We start from the raw sequence: 12,966 nt of genomic DNA, 5'->3' as shown, positions 1-12,966 counted from the left end.
CTTCCAGGAAGTTAATTCTCAATAAACTATGCAGAAGGCACAAGTTATGTAGATAATTTATAGTCAACCCTAAAATCACTTTTTTTGTTTGTTTGTTTTGAGACTTGGTCTCACTATATATATCTCTTCCTGGCCTAGAACTCCCTGTATAGACCAGGGTAGCTTTGAATTCACAAAGATCTTCCTACTTCCTCTCTGCCTCCATAGGGCTGGTGTTATGGGTGAGCATCACCAAGCCTTTTTTAAAAGAAAAGAAAACAAAAAAATGTCTATCTCAGGCTGGCCTGGAACTCGTGATCCCCGCTTCAGTGTATCCTACCAGTGTGTCCCTCCACCACAACCAGCTTTTTTTTTTTTTTTTTTTAAATTGAGAGCTTTGTTATGTAGTTCTGGCTTGCTATGTAGACTAGGCTGGCTTGCCTTTGCCTATGGGGCTGAGATTACAGGCATGTGTCCCCATGCCCGGCTGCTGCTTTTTCTTCTTATATATATGCAGCTTTCTTTTCTTTCTTCTTTTTTTTTTTTTGTTGTTGTTTTTTTTTGTTTTGTTTTGTTTTGTTTTGTTTGGTTTTTTTTCGAGACAGGGTTTCTCTGTGTAGCCCTGGCTGTCCTGGAACTCACTCTGTAGACCAGGCTGGCCTCGAACTCAGAAATCCACCTGCTTCTGCCTCCCAAGTGCTGGGATTAAAGACGTGCGCCACCACCGCCCGGCGTGCAGCTTTATTTTTATTCTTTCCATTTCTTCATTATTCATGGCAGTTACACTTTATAATGTCACTGAGTACAGAATTAGTAGGTATTGATGTTTTGTTCCCACTGGAAATACAAGGCAGGCTCCTCACAGCCCTGGTTCTGCTAAAGCATTTACTTTTAAGTACTTTAAAAATCAACTAACCAACCAAAAACCCTTTGTTCCTCAAATTGGTAACATCTATTTTTGAACTGACTTATTTTTTCCCATTGTCTCTTTTTTCCTTTAATTACATCCAGTAACTTTTAAAAAGATTTATTACTTTTATTTTATGTGTTTGTGCGGCACATGTGTGCAATGCACTTGGAGGCCAGAGAAGGCACTGGATCCTCTGGGACCGGAGGTCCAGACAGTTGTTAGCCACCATGCACCATGGCAGTGACGAGAACTGAACTCAGAAATCCGCCTGCCTCTGCCTCCCAAGTGCTGGGATTAAAGGCGTGCGCCACCACCGCCCGGCCCATCCTGTATAACTTTTAATTGTACCTTAGGTATTAGAAATGTAAAATTATGGAAACCCTGCATCCCGCTTTCCAATGAATGCATCTTTCTTTCTTCCTTTTGTCTTTTTGGAGTGTTATATTGCCTGCTTCAGAGGTTAGCCACAGACATAAACACACAAGACTGGGGATGTGCTCTCTGGATCTTCTCATAGGTTGCCTGTCTTTTCCTACCAGCTTGCCGTCCTAGACTCCATCTTCCAGTTTTGGCTAAGAAGTCCTCTTTGCTAAGGTCCCTACAGTACTTCAAACCTCAGCAAATAACTTCTACACTGAAAAGCCAAGAAAACAGACACTCCTATGCACACGGTCAGCCCTCTAAGCCTGGACTTCTCTTAAACCTGCCTGCCCATCCTTCCTCTCTCAGCCAGGTTGCTCACTGTATTGACTCAGACTGTACAGCTGCTATGGGAAGCAGTGCCAGCTACACAGCACAATGCCAATGTCTACTGCCCTAATTACTGTTTTTGGAACAGATTTATGAATGTGTATATTCTAGACTATTGCACAGAACGAGCAAGTCCCTAGGCAGAGATCAAACATGGGAAGAGGGTAGGAGTCACATGACACCTCTTTACCCTGCTGTCCAGCTCATTCTCTCTGTGTCAAGAAGGCCTGTTCTTACCTCTGAAAGCAACACTAGTTACAGGTCTGAACAGGCCATGCCTCCTCTCCTGGGTATTCTTAGCAAATCTATTTTTCAGTAAGGTTAGGTAGATAGAAGTTTTAAAAAGGTGACTTCTGGCTTATTAACTGTCATGCTGTATATTAAATAGATATCATCTAAAGCTAAAACAAAGTTAAGAAGAAGACATCCCCCCCCAACTCCCCCCATATAAGAAAGTGTGTACAGATTTTGGGTTGACTGCCACAAAACAAAACTCTGGCTACTTTCAAATGAGAATGAGCTAAAACTACCTCATGAACTGACAGCAGCGATGGCTTCCCTCTTTATCCTGTTCTCTCTACCTCCCTATCCAGATGCCATCACCACAGGTCCTGGATCCACATCCACAAGCAACAGATGAAACCCAGCATTATCTTCTGGCTGTAGCTGGAGAGATGGTGATGAGCAGCACAGAGAGGAAAACATACAACTTCACCAACAGAGCAGTGTTTTCACTTCAGTTGTTCCTGGGGGCAAAACAGCTCTGAAGAGAAATGTCAGTGTGAGTTCTGCTGGGGGCTCCTCGTTACAGGACCCCAGGTGTAGTCACACCATGATTACAAGATTCTACACACCTGGTCTCAAGGATGCACTGGGGGACAGTCAGGCATCTATCCATGCCCCTTCCTCTCCTTCATTCACTTCATAAGCACAATTTATAAGTTTCAGTGAGTGCGACTAGAAGGGGTTTGGGGAACAGGAGAGGCATTTCCTATTTCTACCACTTTTTGAAAGTGACACAGATCTTCAAGGCCACAGGTTAATTCCTGTTTGATGAGGTAAACAGTGCTGCTTTCATTAGCTAGTTACAGATGAGAGACACCTGTTTACGGTTCCGTTTCCTTCTCCTGTAACCCATGTTAGTCTTGACCTTGGCTGTGTAGCCACCTGATCCTCCTGCTCTACTGAGTGCTGGGATCGCAGATGCATGGCAGCACGTCTGGCTTTTAGACTTTCTGCTTCATCCTTCACTGTGCAAACCGATCATTTTTCCTCTAACTCACACATGCACACTCTCTTCTTTGTATGTGTACATGTGTGCATACTGTTAACTCATGCTCAGTAAGGATTCATGCACTAACAGATTTTTTTCTTTTTGGACCTTAGGGGTCAAACTCAGGGCCTTTACCCACTAAGCATGAAGTCTACAAGTGAGCTAAACGCCATGGCCAGAGTCCTGGAGATCTGTTTTGTTTGATGTATGCCGCCCAGGTGCACTGTTCTTTGGCAGACAGTGAACTTGACCCCTGACCCTCCTGCTTCTAGCTTGCACGTTTTGGGGTTACAAGGGTAAGCCAACACACTGTGCTTAGATTTCTCCTTACAAAGTTGTAACATATTAAATATATTTTATTATTTATTATCTATCTGTTTGTGTGTACATGTGTACATGTGCATCTCTGTGTGTGCCTGAGGAGGTCAGAGGTATATGAGATTGGCTGAAGCTGGAGTCACAGGCGGTTGTGAGCTGTTTGATGTGGGTACTGGAAATGAAGTATGGGCCCTACGCAAGAACAACAAACACATGGTCCAAACTACTGAGCCATTTCTCCAGCCTCTTAAATCGACTTTTATGGTTAAATAATTTTAGACTTATAGAAGATTTTAATATAGAATCCCCATATTCCCCTCACAAATTCTTTCCAGTTATTAACAGTTTACATTAATAGTGATATTGAGTAAGGCTTTCCACAAGAGCTGTGTCTTTGTTGAGAATTTACAATTCATTTAATTCTATGAGTCGTCAGGTCATGGTGCACATGTCCGTGAGAACTCCATCACTGCACAAGTCTTCCTTAGAGCAGCTCTGTGACTCAGCCAGACCCTCCTCCCCACTTCCTTTGAGTCACTATTAGCCACAGCCCCAATATCCATTTCCTGCCTCCTTTTTTGCTAACTAAACTTTGATTTTGTTCCAAGCAGAAATGTGCCAGCTAACTACAACATCGAGACACTTTACCGTGAGGAGTGGTTAGGTGAGCATTCTGGCTAATGAATAAAACAAAAGCTGGGGCAGGGTAGCAGTGCTGACGCTAGGAGACTGTCCCCCACCAAAGGCTGTAAATGTTCCTAGAACTCTTTCTCCTGCCTTCATTATGTCTCTTTTAAGTCAGTTCTAGAGGCCACAGCTACAGTAGCCGCACTGTGGCAAGGAGACAAAGGGCCATGGCAATTCCAGATATACAGGCCCTGCTATGGCTGAGCTGCTAAGAAATCCTTGATTCCTGTGACTTGATAAAAACAAATCCTTACTTGTTGAGGCCACTGCAGTCAAGCTTTTAAAACCTGTTCATGTCACATGAGCTCATTCAGTCAAACCTTACGTAGACGAGCCTCATGAGAAAGCAGAGAAGCGAAGCTGAGGGTGACGATCAGGGAAGTGGCCCTTTGGAAATTCAGCTGCCAGGCTGAACAATAGCAAGGAGGTATTTGTGAAGAAAGCGTGGCTGTATAAGGTTGGAAAGGGATAACTGAGGGCCTACATGTACAAACAGGCATAAGCAACCTGACATGGTAAAATACAAGCATGAATAAAGTTCTCTGTGTGGCAGAACAATCACTCTCACAATGGCTTCCCTGAGGTTTGGTAAATACTGATGTGCAAACCACAGATATATGCCAGCAAGTGAATTATTAATGCAGGCTCTATCTGATCAGCTGAGAAGGCAGTTCCATTAGAAGCAAGAGAGATATTAATTTGAGGTCAATCAATATAAGCACACAGTTGGGTGTATAAACTTTCTTCCTGTATTGGCTATACACCAGGGAGAGGTCTAATCAAACCCACTTGAAGGAAGAAAAAAAGTGTAATTTATGTCACAACAGAAGAGACCTGGCAAGAAAATCAGTCTCTTAAATGAAGCCTTCTGTACCTAAGCATGAACAATGAAATGAGTCAGAAAGACAAGTCACCAGAGTTCTGGCTGCAGAGCACAAGTTCACCCTGGAACCTGACCCGAGTGAATGCCAGGACTCAAGGCCTCTGTAAACCTGTGTGGTTTTCCTATAGCAGTTACTGTGCGACTCTAATGCACTGCAGAGACTCTTGTTGGAGATGCAAATGATACCATTTTCTTGCTATGAAAGCTCTGTTGACCAGCTCATACCTAAGAAAAAAGGTTGAGCTGGACTTGTCCAAGGAAGACTGGATAACAGGACAACACAGGGAAGGGGAGGCAGGCTTACCTCCGTTGCTTTATGGCTGAGTCCCCGAAGCAGCAGCGCAACAACGTGGACTGCAGCTCTGCGTACTTGAACGTCAGTGTCTGTCTTGGCCACAGCAATCAGGCAGGCTGTCACCTAGGAGGGTGAAGGGAGATGTCAATAGGAATCAGGGTTGTATCATTACCTATAGGCTCCAACTGTGTTCCTCTCAACCACAGTCCTCAGGAGCAGTCTGCTTTAGAGAGGGCTGGCTTAGTCCCTCATGGTCAATGAAGAAGCTGAGATCTAGTGGCAGAGGTCTTGGTGTAGACAAGCTTTTCTGGAAAAAGTCAAAAAAGTCTGGTTTGAAATTCAAGGGTGGGACCAGGGAGTGAAAAGGCACAGATGTCTACAAAATACATATTTCAAAAAGGGAAGGTCAAAATGCAAGCACCTCTCTAAGCTTAGGGGACGGGTGTTAGGTGCTCACCTTTAGGAAGGAGAGCATGCTCATGGCAGGTGCTTGGACTTAGGTAAGGAGCATCAGAGTTCCTGACCTGACATTAAGATGGTGTGCACTGAGGAAAGCCTCAGCACAGGGTTAGAGGAAAGAGAGACTCTTTCCCTCTGCACGCCCACCAGTCCTGAAAACCTAGGAAGTCAGCACGGCCAGTTTCAAGTATGAGGACCTGAGTGTGAAACAGGCACATACAAGAAGAGAGAGGAGGGAGAGGGAGAGAGAGATTAATTCTTCCTTTGTGGAACAGATCTTTCAGCAGTCAGGCACCTCCTTAGACAATTCTATCTCAGAAGGGAAAGACTAAAGATTACTTGTAAGCCATGGCGTCATGCTGGCCAGTTAAATGGTTCAGAGGGAAGAGGCTGCTGGAACCTGAGAAACTGAGCTCTGTCTCTGAAACCCATAGAAAGGGGAAAGGAAAGACTGGACCCCTGAAAACTGTCCTCAGCCCTACACACACACACACACACACACACACACACACACACACACAATGGTGCCATATACACATAACTAATAATTAAATGTCACAAAAATGAGATAGTGTGGAGGCTGGGAGATAGCTCTGTTGGTAAACTGCATGCTGTATAAGCATGAAGACCTGAGTTTGAATGGAACACACACAGAAGAGAGAGAAGAGAGAGACCGAGGGAGGAGGGACAAGGGGAGGGAGAAGGGAAGAGGAAAAGCGAGGGGAGAGGGAGAGACACACACACAGAGAGGGAGCGAGACAGAGAAAGACAAAGACAGAGAGAGATTTTCTAATCCTGCACCAGCTTTCCTATCACTGTTCCTCATAAGCACGAGAATACTGTAAAACTTCAATAAAGAGATGTCATTAACAACAACAAGTTTTTCTGAGGCATCTATGCAAGTTTCAAAAGGAAAAACATGACTTTTGTGTGCCACGTGGCAATAACAAGCTGTGAGTTTGTCTAAATGATTCAATTGGTTTCTCACATAGTTTCACTATTAGGTTTTCATTGTGTGCTTGTACTTCTTGGCTAACAGTGGAGGGAATTCTAGCCATGATAAGAAAATAGCCAGACCGTGTATTAGAAAACATGTCTAAATACTTATTATGTTCAAAGGACGGAGAGTGCAGGCACAACGAGGAAGCGGTCTGCACAGAGATTTTAACTATGCAGGTTGTAGTTTTCACAGCTTTCAAACAGTTGGGCAGAGTTCAAAGTGTCTAATTAATCAGTGATGGCAGAGAGATTAGAAGGAGGAGGTTTGCTCTGAAATATAATTGCATCTGTGATGCACTGGCATTCCATCAAGTCCCACATCCATTGAACAAATGTGCAGTTTGTAGGGGAAGACAAACCCCAGAGAAACTGAAACCCATGGGGAGCCATTGTTCAGTAATATCCAGTAAGCTACTACTCTGCTTTGGACCTGGGACTCCGGACCCCAAGGCCAGCAGGAACAACTTCCATGCTCCTGGCATTAACGGTAGAAGCATTTTAGTCCTAAAAGGAATTCCTTGGGCCACCTCCAAAGAGGCAATAATATAATAGCTACCTCTACATTCAAGCTTAGTATTTACAAGGTAGGAACTGAAGGTGGAGAAACAAGTTACAGCTAGGCTGTGTCTTTCTAGACACATGAAAGTTCTTCCTTGGTTTCATAACATAGGAAGCCAACCCAGAGCAATGTCACAAGCCAAGGCTCCTAAGTGCTTGTCTGTGCCTCTGAAGGTTTAGCTTGAGATGCATGATTCCAGTTTGGGAGAGCATGGTTCCCCCTTTAGACCCCTACTGGTCCTCCCTGTGTCTCAGTTCTCAGTGTGAGCCTGGCTCTCACTGTTAAGCTAGCATTTGGATATCCAGAGAGAAGCATCCTGTTTAGAAAAGGGCTTTCTCTTTAAAGTTAATTCTTTAGTCCCTATAGTGTCTTGATGGTGAAGTGGAAGGAACTGTGCTCCTACAGGGATTGCTGGAATGGCTGGCTGCAGCAGAACAATCGCCATCTAGGACCTAAGATCAGAAGAGGCCCATGAACCTTCTTCAATACCTCTGCCACCAGGAGCACATCCTACAAATATGGGATGGCTTGCCAAAGCCGAGAGACTTTTGTATGGCCTTGTGTCATTTAAAGGTCAAAACAGCTCCTTCTGCTCAGGCCAGGCCCCCAGGCCTAGCTCTCATGCTGCTTCCTGTAGGCTGCTGCCATGAGCTTCTGTCTGACACTAGATGCAGGGAGACTGGCACCTTCTACCTGTCTAGTCTGAACAAGTCACTCCATGGCTCATCTCTCACCTCCAACTCCAAGGACAGACTCAGTGTTGCCTTCCATCTCTAAAAGCCTTGCTGAACCACAGACATGACGTAAGATCTTTACTAATTTAGAAATTGATATAATAATCCCACTTTCCACTTCTAAGTTCTCCCACAGGACAGAAATCCGTTTTGTATTAACTCATGACACTTGCCCTGAGAGTCAGTATACATATTCTAATAAACAATCCTGTTGAAGGCTTTCTCTTCACAGGCTGAATCATGGAAGACCATCACTCCCCAAACAGCTGGCATACACCAAGTGTAAGTAAGACTGTACAAACATAAACAATAAGATGGCACAATTACCAATAACTGACTTTGGACAATCCAGGAGGGAAGCTACTAGAGTTGGGGTATGAACCAAGAAAACACAACTTCAATGTCCCAGCTATCTTCTTTCCTTTCCCCGAAGCTTTGTTTGTTAAAATTAAGTCAGTGTGCTAACATGTCTTAAACTTGGCCCACTGGTGAACTACAAACCAACATTTACTATGAGCTCACCTTACTCACTCAATCTGCCAGGACAGGAACCATGATGGTGACCCGAGCTTCTCCAGGGGCCCCAAGCATCCATGTTTTGTCTCAGGTACCCTGTCACATATGAAACTGCACTGTTGGAGGAAACACTTATAATAAACTCAGAGCTTGAATAAGAATGCCTCCAAAGACTCTGGTATTTGAATATTTGGTCCCCAGTTGATGGTGCTGTTAGGGGACCCTTAGGAGATATGACCTTGCTGGAGAAGTACATTAGTGGGGGCAGGCTCTGAGTTTTCACCTTGCACCATTTCTAGCTTGCTCTCTTTATTTTATGCTTACGGTTCAAAATGTGAGTCTTTCTGGATATGCAGCACATACCCTTGTTCCTAGCACTTGGGAGGCAGAGACACACATATCTCTGTGAGTTCAAGGCCAGCCTGGTCTACACAGAAAGTTCTAGGACAGCCAGGGCTACATAGAGAGACGACCCTGTCTTTAAAAAAAAAAAAAAAAAAAAAAAAAAAAAAAAAAGGAATAAAAGAAAGAAACATAAGAAAAGATGTAAGCCTTCAGCTTCCTGCCACCATCCCTTCACTCCACCATCATGGACTCTGGCTCTCTTTAGTTGTAAGCACAAATAAACTCCTTCATACATAGGTTATTTTTGTCATGTTTTATCACAGCAATGGAAAAGTAACTACTATAAACAGTAACCTGGTACTAGACTTCACAGCTCAAGTAGGTGAAAGTATGTGCGTTTATTTAAGTAGGCTGTTCAAAGGCCTTTCACCTGGGGCACACCAAATTGCTGGATTGAGGACAGGCCTCTTCCTGTGGTGCACTAAAATCACATTACTTCACACAGTGTGATAAAGATGAAAGAGCCAATCAAGATTTGGTTTCAAGCAACAAAGTGCTTAACATGATCAAGAAGTTGTGGAAAAAAATGATAATGTGCGCTAAACAGGCTAAACTTGACATCAACAAAGAAGAAAACCTTGACTTCCCGTATGAAGATGGAAGAGTTGAACCTCTTCTCTCTTTCCCTCCCTGGCAGCCAACACCATATAAAATACAAAATGCTCCCACATCTGGACCACTGAGAAATTAGGACAACTCTCTTCAGATGTCACAGCTAGAGGGGCAAATGTCCCCAGAGGAGGTTACAATGGCTAGTTCAGCTTTCTTTCTTTTTTTTTTTTTTTTTTTTTTGTAATCAGCAGAGGCTTTATTAGGGAAGTTAGCCAGAGGTCAAACCACAAGCCCTCTAGCTCCAAGAGCAAGGTTTGGCCTTGAATGGCAGGCTAAGTGGTCTTTTATAGCATGGGGTGGGGAAAGGAAAGCATTTTCTCGAGGTTATACATGATTGGTTGCATTTTCGCCCAGTTACACATGATTGGTTGTTTTACAAATTTTGAACATAGCACTGGGAAGACCAAGGGAGGGAGGGGTAACCAAGAACAGTGAAACATTTCAGAGAATCTAGCCCAAATGACCTAGAGTCATTTGAAAATCACTCTGCACACTCATTTTTCTGAAAAATGCGGTCTTACCAAGTCACTGTCCCCTATACCATCATTACAAAATATTTCTCATTTCCTCCAGTCACAGGCCCACCTAGATGGCTTGTATTTTTTATGGTCAGGAATGTGTTAGTTCAGCTTTCTAACAAAGTAGATTACACATCTCCTCTTCCTAACACTTATCAGTATGACTTCTAACACACGGTTACAGCTCTGTGCTCGCCCTCTGGGCTTGGTCTACCGAACCATTTTCTTATCTGTCCCTTTTATACTCTACTGAGATTTCGTGACAGAAAGAGTCCTTTGACTATATATGTTAGTGTTCCAAGCAAGTGACCAATGCTTAGGAAGGAGACTGTGGAGGGGCAGCATGTCCCTCTTAAAGTCAAGTTCCTTCTCTATCAGTGCTGGAGGCTAGGTACCTCTCAGACAGGAGGTTTCTGAAGCCTTCATCAGATGCTGCAGAGCTAATGAAGATGTCACAGTGATCTGCTCTGCTCTGTCTTCTCATCTCACTCAAAGGAAAAGCCCAAAGATGCTTCGAGCCTTCTGTGGACTTGCCACCACCTTTCCCACTACTGTTCTTTCTCTTACTCTCCCCCTCAAGATCTAATCTAGAACACTATCCTCCAGGTACATGGATCAACTCTTTCCTTACGTCTTTGCTCAAACGTCACTCAGTGGAAAGCTTTGCTGTCCATATCGTTTTTAAAAAAATATTTATTTATTTATTTTATGTATATAGCACACTGTACCTGTCTTCAGACACACCAGAAGAGGGCATCAAATCTCATTACAGATGGTTGTAAGTCACCATGTGGTTACTGGGAATTGAACTCGGATCTCTGGAAGAGCAGTCAGTGCTCTTAACTGATGAACCATCTCTCCAGCCCCTGTCCATGTCATTTGTGTCCAACAACAAACTGCCTCTTATCTCAGTAGGTGTAACTTCCTAGTGACTTTCATGACATGTTTATTTATCTACTCTGTGCGCCTTGTCTCCAGAGTGTCAGATCTGTAAGGACAGAGATTTTTCCTGTGCTCACACCTGGCTCTCACCACTCAGCACATGGCTTGGCTGCAGGTCGAATTGGCACAGAGTATGTGCAGCTGCTGGGTGATGGTGGCACAGGTCTTTAATCCTGGCACTTGGGAGGCAGAGGCAGGCAGGTCTCTTAATTCAAGGCCAGGCTGATCTACAAAGTGAGTTCCAGGACAAGACAGCCAGGGCTACTCAGAAAAACCCTGTCTTAAAAAAAAAAAACCAAAACCAAAACCAAACCAAACAACCAAACAAACAAACTGGCAGCTAAGCAGTGTTTTATTAGTCATCTATTTCATTGTTGAGACCAAATTCCTTCCAGAAACAACTTAGAGAATAAAGACTCATTTTGGCTCACAGTGTAAGAAGGAATACAGTCTCTCAGTGGAAAGGCATGGAGACAGGAACGTGAGGCGGGCTCACACTGCAGCCACAGCTGGGAAGCAGACAGGTGAATGCAGATATTCATCTCATTTCCCCCTTTCTCTTTTCATTCAGTCTGAGACTCCAGCCCATGGGGTGAGTTTCTCAGTTAAATCTCTCTAGAAACACCCTCACTGACACCTTTGGATGTGTCTCTAGGGGATTATAAATGAAGATTAACTACAAATACACCTCCATTGACAGAGATCTACCTCCTCTGCCTGCTGGTGCTGGGATTAAAGGCCTATGCAAACCACTGCCAAGCTAAACACACTGCTTTAAAATCACAATATTTCACCTTTTATCCTCAAAGGATCTTAGCCATCTCATAAGGTACAGTCAATTAATCTTCAAGACTCTCTAAACTCTTAACAGTTCTACCATTATTCAAGTCCAAAATCTCATTTAATACTCAAGACAATCTCTTAATTGTGAGCCCCAGTAAAACAAAACAAAACAAAACAAAAACATATGTCTAAGATACATGGCACATGTTAAACACTTATGTTCCTGCAGGGAAGAATGAGAGGATATCCAGAAAATTCTAAGCAAACCTGAAGCCTGTCAGAACAGAACTAAACTCTAGCTCTCCATCTGGCAACTTGGGACCCTTAGTAACATCGTGTATGCGCCAATGGACTTGGGAAGCCCCTAGCCTCCAGTTCTATCACATGCAGCACACACAGTTCTCTCTTCGACTGAGTCTACTCTGAGCCTGAGCTTTCCTTGGTGGACAGCCCATGGTCCTGTATCTCCAACATCATGAGTTTCCAGTTCAATTTAGAATTCCCCTTTGCAATTTTTTCCAAGGGCCTGTGAGGTCCTCCCTGCAGGAAATTCCTGCCCGCCATACACTGCTTGGCTTTAGTGACTTTCTGAAACCTTGGTGCATCCTTGCATGACAACTTGCATTTTGCATGCCTGTGGATGATGTCATCAAGTGCTGCTGCCAACCTGAGACCCAGCATGCCTCTTCTATTTGGTTGTAGTGGCCTCTGTGGGACCTTGGCAGCTGAACCATGGAAAGCCCTTCTCTGGGTGGTCAGGCTTACCACAGCAAAGGCCCCACTTCTTGGTATCAACTGTTACTTTCCTTGTTGACAAAACACTTGACAGAAGCATCCTAAGGGAGGAGGGATTGATTTTGGCTACAGTTTGTTACAGTGAGGAGGCATGGCAGAAGATGACTGAGGTCCTGTTCCCTCTGCAGTCAGGAAGCAGGGACAGATGAATGCTGGCACTCAGCTGGCTTCTCCTTTGTCTCTTTCTATTCAGCCTGAGATCATGAGAAGGGACCACACCTTCATGGCAGGTCTTCCCTTCTAAGCTAAATCTCCTGGAAATACCCTCATAGAAACAACCAGAGGGGGCTGGAAATCCTATCAAGTTGACAGTGAAGATAGCCATCAGAGTGGAGCATACTTGTAATTCAAGTACCTTGAAAGCTGTGGCAGTCTAAAAAAACCAATGGCTGGGAATACAGCTCAGTGGGAGAGACCTGCCTTGCATATGCAAGACTTTCTCTCTCTCTCTCTCTCTCTCTCTCTCTCTCTCTCTCTCTCTCTCTCTCTCTCTCTCTCTCTCACACACACACACACACACACACACACACACACACACACACAGAGAGA

General features: G+C 44.1%; 1 protein-coding gene across 1 annotated transcript in view; it reads right to left on the bottom strand.

Moving 5' to 3' along the window:
- Tango6 (transport and golgi organization 6 homolog) overlaps positions 1-12,966 on the bottom strand; it is a 175,439-nt gene that overhangs the window by 32,172 nt on the left and 130,301 nt on the right. Inside the window, exon 17 of the mRNA XM_034522335.3 lies at positions 5,105-5,218. Coding sequence (XP_034378226.1) covers positions 5,105-5,218 — 114 coding nt within the window. The remainder of the gene's footprint in view (positions 1-5,104; positions 5,219-12,966) is intronic.

The sequence above is a fragment of the Arvicanthis niloticus genome, chromosome 18 (genome assembly GCF_011762505.2).
Source record: "Arvicanthis niloticus isolate mArvNil1 chromosome 18, mArvNil1.pat.X, whole genome shotgun sequence".
NCBI lineage: Eukaryota > Metazoa > Chordata > Mammalia > Rodentia > Muridae > Arvicanthis > Arvicanthis niloticus.
The sequence above is the reverse complement of the archived record's forward strand: the minus strand, read 5'-3'. Positions and strand labels throughout refer to the sequence as shown.